Source organism: Leucopleurus acutus (genome assembly GCF_964270905.1).
Source record: "Leucopleurus acutus genome assembly, chromosome: X".
Classification (NCBI taxonomy): Eukaryota; Metazoa; Chordata; class Mammalia; order Artiodactyla; family Delphinidae; genus Leucopleurus; species Leucopleurus acutus.
In genome coordinates this window covers 65207394-65225336 of record NC_139148.1, presented here as the reverse complement: position 1 = coordinate 65225336, position 17943 = coordinate 65207394, and the positions used below count along the sequence as shown (strand labels likewise).

Below are 17943 nucleotides of genomic sequence, written 5' to 3'. Positions count from 1 at the left end.
ACATACAGTTTAAAAACATGATACATAATTACAGTTTACTAATACAAATGTAGTGAAAATGTAAAAACAACATAAATAGTAAATATAAAGTTTAGGGTTTTATTACTTTTCCAAAAGAAGGGGAGAAAGAAGAGAATAGTATTGGTTAGGGTCACATATTAGGCTTCAGTTGCATCAGAAGTAGATTTAACGCGTTTTAAAATTTGATGAAGATGGGATATGGGAACACTGCTGTTCTTTATATTCTATATACTTTTCTGAATATGTAAAATATTTTATAACAAAATATATAAAAATTTAAAGTACTTTGCATTAAAAGGCAATTGAGAGAAGATACAGAAACAGGTTAAACCTGTACATTCCTTATTTTAAACTGAACTGTTTATATCTTTCATAGATTATTTTGTTATTCTCTTCTTACACCTTTTTTTTTAACATCTTTATTGGAGTATAATTGCTTTACAATGGTGTGTTAGTTTCTGCTTTATAACAAAGTGAATCAGTTATACATATACATATGTCCCCATATCTCTTCCCTCTTGCATCTCCCTCCCTCCCATCCTCCCTATCCCACCCCTCTAGGTGGTTACAGAACACCGAGCTGATCTTCCTGTGCTATATGGCTGCTTCCCACTAGCTATCTGTTTTACGTTTGGTAGTGTATATATGTCCATGGCACTCTCTCACTTTGTCCCAGCTTACCCTTCCCCCTCCCCATACCCTCAAGTCCATTCTCTAGTAGGTCTGCATTTTTATTCCCATCTTGCCCCTAGGTTCTTCATGACCATTTTTTTTATATTCCATATATATGTGTTAGCATACAGTATTTGTTTTTCTTTCTTACTTCACTCTGTATGACAGTCTCTAGGTCCATCCACCTCACTACAAATAACTCAGTTTTGTTCCTTTTTATGGCTGAGTAATATTCCATTGTATATATGTGCCACATCTTCTTTATCCATTCATCTGTTGATGGACACTTAGGTTGCTTCCATGTCCTGGCTATTTTGAATTATGGTTTTCTCAGGGTATATGCCCAGTAGTGGGATTGCTGGGTCGTATGGTAGTTCTATTTTTAGTTTTTTAAGGAGCATCCAAACTGTTCTCCATAGTGGCTGTATCAATTTACATTCCCACCAACAGTGCAAGAGGGTTCCCTTTTCTCCACACCCTCTCCAGCATTTATTTTTTGTAGATTTTTTGATGGCCATTCCAACCGGTGTGAGATAATACCTCATTGTAGTTTTGATTTGCATTTCTCTAATGATTAATGATGTTGAGCATTCTTTCATGTGTCTGTTGGCAATCTGTTTACACCTTTTATAATCAAAGTTTGTGGGGAAAGTAAGAGCAAAATGATTTAACATGATATGGTGATGCTGGGATCAATCCTTGTTTGAGTTTTCCAGAATTCTAGTAGCACAGTGAAATGTTGCCGGCCCCTAAGATCTTTTCTCCCTTGATCTCTACGTGAGTCAGACTCCCTTCCCTTCTTCTTTTCCTCTCTTCCTCTCTCTTTGGGTCTCTAGGTCTTTCTCTCCTGGTCCCTATCTCTTGGGGTATGCTTTGGGGGTTATACTGTCTCAGGACCTGAGGGGCTTCATCTCTTTGGGTCTCTGTCTTTCTGAGCCCTCCTGCCCCCACGTTCTGTTTCTCATACTTGCACTTTCTCAGGGTCTGTCTCTTGCTTACTGTCTCACTTGGTGCCCCTCCCCCATGTCTTTCTTCCTCTGTGTACATATGTGTATGTTTATATGTGCCTTTGTGTGTCTTTCTGATTCTCTGTCTCTTTACCTCCCTCTTCCAGGGTCCCCTCTACCTTACCTCCCCCATCTTGTGTCTTTCTCTCAGAGTATAGAGCTCTTTCTCTCCTAGGGTTGTCTTTTTTCTCTCTCTCCTTCTCTGTGTGTGTGTGTGTGTGTGTGTGTGTGTGTGTGTGTGTTGCACCCATCTCCCACATCCTTACCAATCTCTTTCTTTCTCACTCTCTCCCTGGGTTGGTTGGTCTATATGTCTTTCTCTTAATCTCTGTCTTAATCCCTCTCTGGAGTCTTTCAGCTTCTTCGCTTATTTGCCTACTTATTTATGTTTCATTTATTTTGTTTAGGTAAAGCTACTTCCTCTTCTAATCCAAGCAGCCCAGCTCCAGACTGGTACAAAGATTTTGTTACAGATGCTGATGCTGAGGTTTTAGAGCATTCTGGAAAAATGGTACTTCTCTTTGAAATTCTTCGAATGGCAGAGGAAATTGGGGATAAAGTGTAAGTTCTTTTCCTATTTTTATTATATGAACATTTTGATAACATTTTTATTGTTTAAACAATTTATTTAAAGCAATCTATTTTGTTTTCTTCTTTTCTAAAGATGTAATTTCATGGTTAGTGTAGTGACAGCTATCTTCCTTCTTAGTCACTGTTTCTGAGTACATATTCTGGTTATTTCTTCAGTGCTGTTTTCCCCTTCTGGCTATAGTATCTTGAACTTATTTCCTTGAGCCAAGTCTCTAGTTGATGTTTGTATTTCATCACTTTCAGAATCATTTTTCAATCCATGCGGTGTGGCTTCTACCCTATTACTTTACTGAGTTTTCCCCCCTAAAGTCACTTAATGACCTTCTAATTTCCAAATCTAGTGGACACCTCTCAGACTTTATTTCACCTCTTTGACTACTCTCTTTATTATTTCTCCTTTGTTTTTTGTTCCTGTTTATTTTACTTCTAGCATTTGTGCCCCCTTTCCCTTCCCTGGATTCCAACCCCCAATCTTATCCTTCATTTTATTATTTAAAAAACATACTTTTAAAGTTTTGAACCAGACCTGCTGTTTAGGCTTTTATAAGATCCCAAGTTCTGGTCATAAAATATTTTAAAAATATAATGCTTTTAATATAACCATTTTTTTGGTTAAAAAATTTAAGCACTTTAACATAAGGCTAAAATAAAACAATCTTCTGTCTTAAAAAAATGTCAAATTTAGTTTCTTTAACTTTCCTGGAAAGAGGTAGCTCTGTTATATTTTCATACCACCTTTTAATATACCTCTACTCTACACTTAACACATTCTGATGTACTTGTGTCTTTTCGCTGGATAGTGAGTTGTTTGAAGACACAAACTGTTTTATTTCTTTTTAATTAACTCCTTCACCTGGCATCTAATAAGTACTCACTGTAAGTTATTTTTGTTACATATTGCCACTTATACAGAAACAAGTAGTTCAGATAAGGGGTGATGTTGGCTTGGAATGGAGTAGTAGTAGTGGAGATGAAGGGTATGTTTTGGAGTAGAAACAACAGTACTTGGTAGATTTAATGCAGGGCAGTAAGAAGGAGAGAGTAGTCAAAGATGACCCTCAGGCTTTCCCCCTAAGTGACTGGTAGATTATGGTGTTATTTACTAAAATGGAGAAGATTAAGGGAGAAGTAAGTTTATTAGAGGTAGTAAGGAGTCCTGCTCTGGCTTTGTTAAGTTTCCAAGGCCTATTAGATGTCCGTGAGAGATGTCAAGTAGAAAGTGGATATTTGAGCTCAGAGTTCCTGAAAGACCAAGAGAGATTAATGCTCTAGACATGCTTATGCTTTTTTATCTATTAACTTCTGTAGTTCAAAGTTAATTTTTATTGGATACCATACAAGAATTTTATGAGTATAGGGGAAATTTTAGTAGTCTTTTAATTTCCTAACCAGTTCAAGAATCTCTTCTACCATGTTCATCATGAATGTTCTCCTGATCTCTCCTGGGTAGAATATTTTGCATCTCAGAAGGCTCCCTATAGTTGAATACTTCAAAGTGTTAGAAAATGGATCCTTATCTTTAGTTTATACTCTTCCTATAGCTATTTCCCCCCTGGTCTAAAATAGAATATATCTACTGCTTTTTAAAAATACTGTTGTAATGATCATTTTTAGTTATTAACCCAACTGATAGGTGTTATCAACGTTAAGACTATAAAACTGCATTTCTGGAATTGTGATTACCACTATTCTTTATTTGTCCAGCATTTCATTATGGAAATTTTCAAACATAACAAAAAGTAGAAAGAATTTTTAGAGTGAATACCTATATACCTGTCTCCTAGAATCTATACTATATTCTATATTTTATCATACTTCATTTATTACATATCTATCCATCATCCATCTTATTTTCCTGATGCCTTTCAAAGTAGGTTGCAGACATCACTACTACTATTTCAATTGTCTCTTCAGATAATGGTGGGTTTATCTCTCATCACTTTTAGCTTTTTCTTCTCAGTTGTTTTATCTGTTCTTTATATGGCATAATTTCAGTCCTGACATGGTCTTGAATATACTTCATTTTTTTAGCACTTATCTCAAAATATGGTCACAAACACTTCAGCTGAATTTTTATTAACACAGAATTATAGTGACGCTGGTTCTTGTTTATTCTGGACCCTATCTTTCCATTCCTGCAGTCTGATGGAGCAGTTTTCCAACATCCAAATAACACTATTGGTTCATATTGACTTGTGGTCAACTAAGACTTTTTTTTTAAGAAGAACTTTTGTCAAATCAGATTCTTCTATTCCCTATTTGTGCAGCTGAAGCTTAGGCGGAAATTCATTTTTTTAGCATATGAATATCCAATTTTGCCAAGACCATTGTTAAAAATACTAATTTTTTCCATTGAATTGCTTTTGCCTATTCGTCACAAACCAATTAACTATAGTGTAGCTTTATATCGGGACTATATTCTGTTCCACTGATTTGTGTTGGTCTCCTCAGTACTACACTATTTTGATTACACTAGCTTTGTGTTGAAATCATGTAGAGTTAGGCCTCCAACTTTTTTCCTTTCAAAATTGTTTTGGCTACTCTGTGTGCTTGGCATACCCATATAAACTTTAGAATCAGCTTTTTAATTTCTACAAATTTCTAATTTTTAATTCTTTTGGATATTTACTGAGGTTTAGATTAGAATCATGTTGTTTGTGAATCTTCTAATCCATGAATACTAACTTGTCTTTTTAGCCTTGTTTTCAGCCAGTCTCTCATATCTCTGGACCTGATTGAAGATTTTCTTGAATTGGCTAGTAGGGAGAAGACAGAAGATAAAGATAAACCTCTTATTTATAAGGGTGAGTTACATTTGTATATCATAATTTTAAAAACATTCATTTAAACATATTGTATACACATTTTAACAATAGATGAAAACAATATTACCCAGACCCACAACCCTAATATATCTATTTTTTCTGTCCTTTCTTTTTGTCCTTATCCATATAAATGTGGTGTTTGTTGCTGCAGTTGTAGCAAAATTTTTTTCGCTGTTTTTTTTAAACAGCGTTATTGAGTTATGATTCACATATCGTGCAGTTTACCCATTTAAAGTGTACAATTCAATGGTTTTTAGTACATTTTCAGAGTTGTGTAACTATCACCATAGTCAATTTTCAAACATATTAATCAACACCAAAGAAACCCTGTACCCTTTAGCTGTCGCTCTGCTAACCCCCTTTCTACCTCTTTACCGCTAAGCAATCACTAATCTACTTTGTTTGTATGATTGACCTATTCTGGATCTTTCATATAAATAGTCATATAATATGTGGTCTTTTGTGACTGGCTTCATTCGCATAGCATGTTTTTAAGGTTCATCCAAGTTGTAGCAAGTGTCAGTGCTGTATTCCTTTTTGTGGCCTAATAATATTCCATTTCATGGATAATACCCACATTTTGATTATTCATTAATTCATAGATATTTGAGTTGTTTTCTCCTTTTGGCTATTGTGAATAGTGCTGCTATGAACATTCATATACAAGTTTTCATTTCTTTAAACATCTGTTTTTAATTCTTTTGAATATTTAGTTAGGAATGGAATTATTGGGCCATATGGCAATTCTAAGTTTAATGTATTGAGGATCCACCAAACTCTTTTCTACACTGGCTGCACTATTTTACATTCTCAAGAAGTAGTGTTCAAGGTTTCTGATTTCCCCACATCTTTACCAACACTTGTTTTTGTTGTTGTTGTTGTTGTTGTTGAATTATAGCCATCCTAGTGGGTGTGAAATGGTATCTCATTTTGATTTTGATTTGTATTTCTCTAATGACTAATAATGTTGACCATTTTTTCATGGCCATTTGTATATCTTTGGAAAAATGTTTATTCAGGTCCTTTGCCCATTTGTCTTTTTGTTATTGAGTTGAAAAACTTAAAAAAATTATTTTTAATTAAAAAAGCTTTTTCTGCATACCAGGCCCTTATCAGATACATGCCTTATAAATATTTTCTCATTCTTTTCATTCTCTTGGTAGTATTCTTTGATGCGGAAAAGGTTTTCAGTTTGATGAAGTCCAATTTTATTTTTTTTTCTTTTGTTACTTATGCCTTTAGTGTTATATCTAAGAAACCATTGCCAAATCCAAGTCTATGACTATTTACCCCTATGTTTCCTTCAAAGAATTATATAGTTTTAGCTCTTACAGTTAGTTCTTTCATGCATTTTGAGTTAATTTTTACATTTAGTATGAGGTAAAGGTCCAACTTCAGTCTACCAGTTGAGAAGACTGTTCTTTCCCCATTCACTGTTCATGGTACCCTTGCTAAAAATTAGTTGACCAAAGAGACAGGTTTATTTCTTGACTCTGAGTTTTATTCCATTGATCTGTATGTCATTCCTCATGCTAGTAGCAGTCTTGATTACCTTTACTTTGAACATAAGTTTTGAAAGTGTGCGTCCTCCTACTTTGTTCCTCTTCAAGATTTTTTTGGCTATTCTGGGTCCCTTGCAATTCCATATGAATTCTAGAATTAGCTTGTAAATTTTACCAAGAAGTCAGCTTGGATTCTGATAGTGATTGCACTGAATCTGTAGTTCATTTTAGGAAGTATTGCCTTCTTAACAATGTTAAGTCTTCTGATCTATGAACATGGGATATTTTACCATTTATTTAGGTCTTTAATTTCTTTCACTGTTGTTTTATAGTTTTCAGTGTATGCATTTTGCATTTCTTATGTTAAATTTATTTTATTCTTTTTGGTAGTATTGTAAATGGAATTGTGCTCTTTTAGTTTTAGATTCTTCATTGCAAATGTATAAATTAAGTTTTTCATAATAACTCATTTATTAGTTCAAATAGTGTTTTGTGGATTTTTAAAGGATTTTCCTTATACAAGATCATGTCATCTGCAGATAGAGATAATTTACTTTTTCCTTTACAATATGGATTACTTTTATTTCTTTTTCTTGACCATTTCCCTCCTTAGAACCTCTAGTATGGTGTTGAATTAAAGTGACAAAACCAGACATCCTTTTCTTTTTCCTAATCTTAGAGGGAAAGCATCTGATCTTTCACCATTCTGTATGGTGTTATTTGTATTTTTTTCATAAATATCATTTATCATGTTGTGGAAGTTCTTGTATCAGTATTTCCAGTTTTTTGAGTGTGTTTTTCTTATCATGAATGTGTATTGAACATTGTCAAATGATTTCTTTGTGTCTACTGAGATGATCATGTGGGGGTTTTATTTTTTTTAATTCGTTAGTTTTAGATTTTTTTTCAGGAATAATTTATTCTTATATACTTTAAGATGTATCCTAAGACTTTTAAACTTTTTTTTTTTTTTTTGTGGTACGCGGGCCTCTCACCGCTGTGGCCCCTCCCGTTGCAGAGCACAGGCTCCGGACGTGCAGGCTCAGCGGCCATGGCTCACGGGCCCAGCCGCTCCGCGGCACGTGGGATCCTCCCAGACTGGGGCACAAACCCGCGTTCCCTGCGTCGGCAGGCGGACTCTCAACCACTGCGCCACCAGGGAAGCCCTAAACTTTTAATATTATTTAAAAGGAAAACAATTGAAACACATCCTGTTTGTAGGAATATCATTAATAAAACTAGATCATTTATTCCAGAAATCCTTAATATTTGAATCTTGTAGGATATTACAGTCCTTAGGACATAAACAAAATTTGACTTGATGAGACATACTTACTTTTGCTGTTTTGTTTGTTTGTTTTAGTCCAAATTCTCAAAGGAGTAGATTTTTTTTTATTGAAGTATAGTTGATTTATAATATTATATTAGTTTCAGGTGTATAGCATAGTGATTCAGTATTTTTGCAGATTATACTTCATTAAAAGTTTTATAAAATAATGGCTATAGGGCTTCCCTGGTGGCGCAGTGGTTGGGAGTCCGCCTGCCGATGCAGGGGACACGGGTTCGTGCCCCGGTCCGGGAAGATCCCACATTCCGCGGAGCGGCTGGGCCCGTGAGCCATGGCCGCTGAGCCTGCATGTCCGGAGCCTGTGCTCCGCAATGGGAGAGGCCACAGCAGTGAGAGGCCCGCGTACCGCAAAAAAAAAAAATAATGGCTATAATTCCCTGTGCTATACAATACCCCTGTCGCTTATTTATTTTATACATAGTAGTTGGTATCTTTTAATCCCTTATGCCTCCTTTACGCCTCCTCTCTTGCTTCTCTCCACTGGTAACCACCAGTTTGTTTTCTATATCTCTGAGTCTCTTTCTGTTTTGCAATATACCTTTGTATGTGTTATTTTTTATATTCTACGTATAAGTGATATTATACAGTATCTGTCTTTCTCTCTCTGAATTATTTCACTAAGCATAATATTCCCTAGGTCCATCCATGTTGCTGAAAATGGCAGAATTTCATTCTTTTTCTTATGGCTGAGTAATATTCCTCTGTGTGTGTGTGTGTGTGTGTGTGCGCGCGCGCGCACACGCGCGCCACATCTTCTTTATCCATTTGTCCATTGATGGACACTTGGGCTGCTTCCATATCTTGACTACTGCTGTGTACATGTATGTGTGTACATGTATGTGTTTGAATTAGTGTTTTCAGGTTTTCTGATATATACCCAGGAGTGGAATCGCTGGATGATATGGTGGTTCTATTTTTAGTTTTTTGAGGAACCTCCATACTGTTTTCCATAGTGGTTGCACCAGTTTACATTCCCACCAACAGTATACAAAGGGTTTCCTTTTCTTCACATCCTCGCCAACATTTGTTATTTGTAGATTTTTTGATGATAGCCATTCTGGCAGGTGAGAGGTGATATCTCATTGTGAATTTGATATGCATTTCTCTAATAATTAGCTATGTTGAACATCTTTTCATGTCAGCCATCTCTTTGTCCTCTTTGGAAAAATGTCTGTTCAGGTCTTCCACCCATTTTTTGATACTGTTGTTTGTTTGTTGATATTTAGTTGTATGAACTGTGTGTATATTTTGGATATTAACCCCTTGTTGGTCATATTGTTTGCTAATATTTTCTCCCATTATGTGGGTTTTCTTTTCGTTTTGTCAATGGTTTCCTTTGCTGTGCAAAAGCTTTTAAGTTTAAGTACAATTTGTTTATTTTTGCTTTTATTTATTTTGCCTTAGGAAATAGATCCAAGAAAATATTTTTACACTTTATGTCAAAGAGTGTTCTGCCTGTGTTCTCTTCTAGGAGTTGTATGGTTTCAGGTCTTACATTTAGGTCTTTAATCCATTTAAAGTTGATTTTTTTATACAGTGTGAGGAAATGTTCTAATCTCATTGTACGTGTAGCTGTCCAGTTTTCCCAGCCCCACTTACCAAAGAGACTGACTTTTCTCCATATATATTCTTGCTTCCCTTGTTGTAGATTAATTTACCATAGGTATGTGGATTTATTTCTGGGCTCTCTATTCTGTTCCATTGATCTATGCATCTGTTTTTCTGCCAGTACCACACTGTTTTGATTACTGTGTAGCTTTGTAGTATAGTCTGAAGTCTGAAAGGGTGATACCTCCAGTTTTGTTCTTTTTTTTCTCAGGATTGCTTTGGCAATTTGGGGTCCTGTGGTTCCATATGAATTTTAGGAATTATCTATTCTAGTTCTGTGAAAAATGTCCTGAGTATTTTGATGGGGATTGCATTAAGTCTGTAGATTGCTTTGGGTAGTATGGCCATTGGATCAGAAGAATTAACATTACTAAAATGACCATACTACCAAGAAGCATCTTTTAAACTAACGTACTGAATTTAACTAAAAAGTTTGCTGAAAGACATAAATCTCAGTGTTGTCAACTTGTTTTATATTAAGACTCTAGGGTGTGATGATATGAATTTTGCTTGGAGTGGAAGTAGTAGTATTATGTTTGCAGTTAAAGAATTAGAATGAAAAAAAAATGAGAATGGAAATTATGTATGATAAAATATAAAAGTGTCATAAGTACTTTATCCATTGGTGTTTTAGTATGAATGTCAGGCTTGGGTAAAATTTTACCACACTGTGCAAATGTTGACATGTCTGATCAGTGTTTAACTTATAAAATCACAGTTCTTTACTTGTTCATACATGTTCACAAATATGTAATTGTCATGAAATAGGAACATATGCTGATATTTGTGGCTAAATCATAGAATATTTTTTGGCACATAAATAGGCATTCTGTAAATATTTGTTCAGTGAATGAATAAACGTGTTCTATGTCTCTGGTTTTTATCTGTTTAGTATCAACTTGTTGATAACAAGGTGGGAAACCTGGTCATTTATAGATTTAATTAAAAAGAAGCTTCATGAACATAATACAGCTTAATCATACTTTTGAAAGTTTTATAGGATTCTAATCAAGGAAATATTTTCAGACATTTACATGTAGATGAAATACTTTTGAAAAGTACCTTTGCTATTCAATATCTGTTGGAAGGAAATCTGTAGTGAATTTATTTGTAATATGATGAATTATCCCTTGATTTAAAAAATTTGTCTTGCTATGCAAATTGACTATATATGACCAACTTTTTTTTTTTAATTTTTAAAAAATTTTTGGCTGTGTTGGGTCTTTGTTGCTGTGCGCAGGCTTTCTCTAGTTGCAGTGAGTGGGGGCTACTCTTTATTGCAGTGCACGGGCTTCTCATTGTGGTGGCTTCTCTTGTTGCAGAGCATGGGCTCTAGGCACCCAGGCTTCAGGAGTTGTGGCTCATGGGCTCTGGAGCGCAGGCTCAGTAGTTGTGGTGCACGGGCTTAGTTTCTCTGCAGCATGTGGGATCTTCCTGGACCAGGGCTCAAACCCGTGTCCCCTGCATTGGCAGGTGGATTCTTAACCACTGTGCCACCAGGGAAGGCCTATGACCAGCTTTTAAATGGCAAGCAAGGAAGAAAATCTTTTAGTACTAGGATAACAATATATGTCTCTTTTTTCTTTTCTTGTTGAATTTTCAGGTGAAGGGAAGTGGCTCCGAAACATAGACTATTACCGTTTAGATGGTTCTACAACTGCTCAATCAAGGAAAAAATGGGCTGAAGAATTTAATGATGAAACTAATGTGAGGTAGGAAGCATTTCTGAATGTATAGTTTTTAAAAAATCATTTAAAATCTACATATAGTAAAATTTACTCTTTTTAGTGTCTACTACTATAATTTTTGACAAATGCAAGATGTAGTCAAGATATAAAATGGTTTCATCACCCCTTAGGAAATTCACTTATGGAATCATACAATTTGTAGCCTTTTCAGTCTCACTTTTTTCACATGGCAAAATGCATTTGAGATTCATCCACATTGCTGCATATGTCAATAGCTTGCTCCTTTTTATTGTTGAGTAGTATTCCATTGTATGGATGTGTCCATTGTATGGATGTATGGTTTGTTTTCATTATATGGACATATTCGTTGTGTGAATGAGTAGCTTGTTTAACCATTTCCATTTGAGAGACATTGGAATTGTTTCCAGGTTTTGAAATTAAAATTGAAGGTGCTTTAAACATTCATGTATAAGTTTTGTGTGACCATAGATATTTATCCAAGTGAAATGAAAATCCAGGAGTGCAATTGCCAGGTTATATGGTAAATTTATGTTTAGCTTTGCAGGAAATTGCCAAACTGTTTTCCAAAGTGGTTGTACAATTTTGCATTCCCACCAGCAATGTTATGAGGGTTTCAGTTGTTCTGCGTCCTTGGTATTATCATATTTAAAAATAAAAAAATTTACCCATTCTAATAGGTATGTAATGGAATCTCATGTGATTTTAATTTGCATTTCCCTAATGTTAGTTGATGTCAAGAATCATTTTATGTGCTTATTGGCCATTTTTATATCATCTTTGGTGATACATCTGTTAGAGTGTCTTAAGGTTAACGAGGTATTCTTGATCTCTTTACTTACTGTAATAATTTGAATAATATACTTTAAACAACTGCAGGTAGAGGTTGTGTTATATAGGTGATGTTGCTTTTAACTATCAGCAATTACATACTTGAACTGCATTTGGAAGAGAAAAATTTATGTGTATAATACATATAAACATTTGCGCACACACATACACGTTGAAAGCATTGCCTTTAAGAAAGTGATGAAGAGATGGGGTTAGTTTAATGCAAAGATGGCTAAGATATGACTTACTAAATGTTCTAAAGTATGAAAGGTATTATATTTTGTGTGTAAAACGTGTTTTAATTCTAACAGAGTCCTGAACTACACCTGGGGTTAAAACTAGGGAAATTCCAGTTAGACCATAGGAGGAGTATATTCTTATTAGGTATTTAAAATCTGTAGAGTCTGGGAGAGCTTACAAAGGGATTGTTCGAGTACAGTAAAGTTACTTTAAAAATGATTACATAACTTTTTAAAGAATAAGTACATTTTTATATTTTGTTTACCATGTTTTAAACAATTATTATTTGTGCATGAGTGTAAAGAAGTAATTTTATTGAATTATCCTAGTCTAATTTGTCAAATTTAATCTAAACGTTTGGCTTGCTCAGTTTCCCAAATTTGTAAATACTGTAATAGCATATGATTTGTCCCATAATAGTCATATTTGATAACTAGTAGGGAACAGCATTGAAATGTGGATGTTGAGCTGTCAGCTTGGCTTTTTCACTAACAAATTAAGCCTCCTAAACATATGCCAGAAAGTGTCTCTGATTCAGATTCATCATGTATGTCTATATATATATATATATATATATATACACACACACATACACATATCTCACACACACACACACACACACACACTCACACACTCCATGTATTTGAGGGGTTACTCTTGAGTAGCTAAATCTGTAAACTTGTCTGGATTAAATTCACAAATGTGAGAGATTATGTCTGTTTTTCTACCTATCTTCTGTTTTCTCATGACTCAGTAATGTTCAGAAATAGAATATAAATATAATTCTGTTCATTGTTAACCAGTTAGAAAGACACATTAAAATAAGTTTTAAGATAGTGACTTAATGTTGTCTTATGTGGCGAGGAAGCAGTTTTAACAGTCTCAGGGCCTTTTTTTTTTTAGTTTATTTTATTTAGAGTCAAAGGAACTTACAAAGACAGTATAGAGAGGTACTGTGACCCTTTCACCTAATTTCTCCTAATGGTTACATCTTACCTATGATATCAAAACCAAGAAATTGGCACTGTTTCAATGTGTGTGTATATCTATGTTTTTTTTAAATCACATATGTAGAGATTCCTGTAAGCATAACTGCAGTCAAGGTACAGAAATATTCTATCACCACAGAGATTCCTCTCTTTCTGACCTTTTATAGTCATACCCATCCTGACCACCAATGTTGCCACAATCCCTAACTCCTGGCAATAACTCATTTGTTCTCCATCTTTATAATTGTCATATCAAGACTGTTATATAAATTATATCATAGTATATGTGACCATTTGAGATTGGCCTTTTTCACTCAGCATAATAATGCCCTTTAGTTTCGTTCAAGTTGTTGTGTATATCAGTAGTTCATTCCTTTTTACTACATAGTCGTATTCAATGGATTGGATGTACCAGCTTGTATAATACAAACTGAATGTCTACTGCAGGGCATTTTGTTCATTTCCAGGTTTGGCTATTACAAATAAAGCTGCTATGAACATTGTGTACAGGTTTTGTGTGGACCTAAGTTTTCATTTCTCTAGGATAAATGCCCAGGAGTGCGATTTCTAGTTTACATGGTAAGTGATTATTTCATTTTTTAAGAAACTACCAAACTGTTTTACAGAGTGGCTGCACCGTTTTACCTTCCCTTCAGTAAAGTGTGAGAGATCAAGTTTCTCTGCATCCTCACCAACGTTTGATTTTATCACTGTTTTTTATCTTGGCTGTTTTCATAGGTGTGTAGTGGTATCTCGTGGTCTTAATTTGCATTTCCCTGATGGCTGGTTATTTTGAACATTTTTTTCATGTGTTTATTTATCATCTGTATATGCTCTTTGGTGAAATGTTTCTTCACATCTTTTGCCCATTTTCTAACTGGATTGTTTGCTTTTTTATTGTTGAATGTTGAAAATCCTTTATATAATTTAGGTATGAGTAATTTTTCATATGTGGTTTGCAAATATTTTCTCCCAGTCTATGGGTTGTCTTTTCATTTCCTTCACAAGGTCTTTCACAGAGCAAAACTTTTTAATTTTGGTGAAATCTAGTTTGTCAGTTTTTGTTTTAGTCATGCTTTTGTTGTCAAGTCTAAGAATTGTTCCCTAAGCCCTAGGTCCTGAAGATTTTCTCCTATGTTATTTTCTAAAAGGTTTATGGCTTTACGTTTTATATTTAAGTATAAGGTGCATTTTAAATTAATTTTTGTATAAGATGTGAGATTTCGGTTGAGTTCACTTTTCTTTTTCTTTCTTTTTTTTTTGCCTGTGGCTGTCCAATTGCTCCAGCACCATTTGTTGAAAAAGCCATCCTTTCTCTACCAAATTGCTTTTGCATTTTTGTGAAAAATCATTTGGCTATACTTCTGTGGGACTATTTTTTGGTTCTAGTCCATTGGTCCATATATCTGTCCTTCTGCCATTACCACATAGTCTTGATTATTGTAGCTATGTAATAGGCCTTAGTATCAAGTCAATATCTCCCACTTTATTCTACTTTTTCCAAGTTGTTTTAGCTAGTCTAATATCTTTGCCTTTATATATAAATTTTAGAATCCTCTTGTCTAATCTATAAAAATCTTGCAAGAATTATTAGAAATTGCATTACACCTGTCATCAATTTGGGGAGAATTGATATCTTTACTATATTGAGTCTCCCATGAACATAGTATCTCTGTTTATGTAGATCTTTGATGTTTTTAATCACTGTTTTGTAATTTTCAGCATGTAAGTCGTGTATATGTTTTGTTAGATTTACACTTAAATATTTCATTTTTTGGGAATTGTAAGTGATATTGTATTTTTAATTTTACTTTTCACATGTTCGTTGGTAGTATGTAGAAATGCAGTTGATTTTTGTGTTGATGTTTTACCTGTGATCTTGCTGAACTCATTTATTTGTTCTAGGAGTTTGTTTTATAGATTCCTTGAGATTTTCTAATAGATCATTGTGTCATCTGCAAGTAAGGATAGTTTTATTTCTTCCTTTCCGATCTGAATGTAGTTTGTTTCCTTTTCTTGCCTTGTTGCACTGGCTAGAACTTCAGTAACATGTTGAATAGCAGTGATGAGAGTGGACATCCTTGCCTTCTTGATCTTAAGAGAAGAGCATTCAGTGTTGATAACTGTGATATAGCTGTAGATTTTTTGTAGATACTCTTTATTAAGTTGAAGTTCCCTGCTATTCATCTCTATTCCTAGTTTGCTAAGAGTTTTTACTATGAATGGATGTATAATTTTGTCACATGCTTTTTCTTTCTCATTTAATTTGATAAATATTTTTTTTCCTTTAGCCTGTTAACATGGTATATTACATAGCTTGATTTTCAAGCTGAACAGCCTTGCATCCCTGGAATAAAACCCATTTGGTCATGATGTATAATTCTTTTTACATAGTGCTGGCTTTTATTTGCTAATATTTTGTTGGGGAATATTTATGAGATATTGGTCTGTATCCAGTTGTTTTTATACTGTCTTTGTCTAATTTTGGTATCAGGATGGTATTGGCCTCATAAAATGTGTTGAGAAGTGTTCCCCCTTCTGTTTTCTGAAAGAGATGTGTAGAATTTGTGTTAATTAATCTTAAATTTTTGGTAGAATTTGCCAGTGAAACTTTCAGGCCTTGGAAATTTCTTTTTTTGTGAGTTTTTAAATCATTAATTCAATTTCCTTAATTGTTATAGGACTATTCAAATTATCTATTTCATATTGAATGAGTTGTGATAGTTTGTGCTTTTTGAGGAATTGGTTCATTTCAAATTTATGTATAGAACTGCTCATAGCACTCCCTTATTATCCTTTTTTTTTTTTTTTTTTTTTTTTGCGGTATGCGGGCCTCTCACTGTTGTGGCCTCTCCCGTTGCGGAGCACAGGCTCCGGACGCGCAGGCTCAGTGTCCATGGCTCACGAGCCCAGCCGCTCCGCAGCATGTGGGATCTTCCCAGACCGGGGCATGAACCCGTGTCCCCTGCATCGGCAGGCGGACTCTCAACCACTGCGCCACCAGGGAAGCCCCCCTTATTATCCTTTTGATAGCTTTAGGATCTATAGTGATAACTTCTGTTTCATTCATGGTATTGTTAATTGTGTATTCTCTTGTTTTTGTCAGTCTTGCTAGAGGTTTGTCAATTTTATTCATCTTTTCAAAGAACCAGCTTTTTATTTAATTGATTTTCTCTATTTTTTCTTTCTGTTTTCAGTTTCATCTTGTTTTGACTTAGTTTGCTCGTTTTCTACTTCCTTGAGGTGGAACCTCAAATTACTCATTTAAGACTTTTCCTCTTTTCTAATATAAACATTTAGTGTTGTAAATTTCCCTTTCAGCACTGCTTTAGCTGGCATACAAATTTTGATGTGTTTTATTTTCATTTCCGTTCAGTTCAGTGTGTTTTTTCTTTTGAGACTTCTATTTTGAGTCATAGCTAGAAGTAAACTGTTTAATTTCCAAGCATTTGGAGATTTCTATTATTTTTCTGTTACTGATTTCTAGTTTGATTCAGTTCTGTTCAGAGAATATACTCTATGATTTCAGTTTTTAACTTTGTTATTTTTTGTTTAATGGATCAAGATATAGAACATCTTGGTATATCATACATGGGCCCTTGAAAACAATGTATTTTTTGCAGTTGTTGACCAGAGTTTCCTATAAATGTTGATCAGATCCTGTTATTTAATGGGGTTGTTGTATTCTTCTTTATGTCCAGTTGGTTATTGATTTTTGAGAGAGGAGGTTTGAAACCTCCAACTATAATTGTGGATTTGTCTGTTTCTCAAGGTTTTTACTTCTCATATTTTCAGCTCTGTTGTTTACTGTATACACATTTATGTCCCTCACTATTACTTATAATTTTCTTTGGTCTGAAACATACTTTATTTCATGATAATATAGCCACTCCTTTATTTTGATTGATGTTTACTTGTTATATCTTTTTTCATCCTTTTACTTTCAACCTACCTATTTTGTTATATTTGAAGTGAGTTTCTTGTAGACAGCGTATGGTTGCATTATTTTTTTTTTTACCCATTCTGTTAATCTCTTTCTTTTAAATGGTGCATATAGACCATTTACAATTTTTTTTACTGAGGTATAATTGGCATATAACATTATATTAGTTTCAGGTGTACAACCATGTACATTTAATACAGAGCCTGAGGCTGCCATTTTAGTTTTTGTTCAGTTTGTTCTATTTCATTCTGTTTTCTTTTGCTTCTGATTTCTTTTCCTACCCTTCCTGTGGGTTACTTTTACAATTTCTGGAATTCCATTTTGATTCCTCTATAATGTTTTTTAGTGTATCTTTGTATAACTTTTATAGTGGTTGTTCTAAGTATTATACGTACATAACTGATCATAGTCTACTGGTGTCATCATTTTACCATTTTGATTGAAGTGTAGAAACCTTTGCTTCTTTTTTTCCCCTTTATAATTATCTTAAATGTTTTCTTTACATAAATAGATTAGGAACCATAATAATTTTTTCTTCAACCATCAAATATAATTTAGAAAACTTAAGAGAAGGAAAATCTATTTTATTCACTCATAATTTTTGTTCTTTTCATTTTTGTTTCCTCCTTCCTAATGTTTCATATTTCTTTTATAATTTCC

General features: G+C 34.2%; 1 protein-coding gene across 10 annotated transcripts in view; it reads left to right on the top strand.

Annotated features, from left to right (window-relative positions):
- Positions 1–17943, top strand: part of ATRX (ATRX chromatin remodeler) — a 248863-nt gene that overhangs the window by 183367 nt on the left and 47553 nt on the right. For all 10 annotated transcript variants that reach the window (XM_082865330.1, XM_082865334.1, XM_082865333.1 and 7 more), the window contains 3 exons: positions 2108–2261; positions 4989–5095; positions 11178–11286. In XM_082865330.1, the coding sequence (XP_082721456.1) occupies positions 2108–2261; positions 4989–5095; positions 11178–11286 (370 nt within the window). The remainder of the gene's footprint in view (positions 1–2107; positions 2262–4988; positions 5096–11177; positions 11287–17943) is intronic.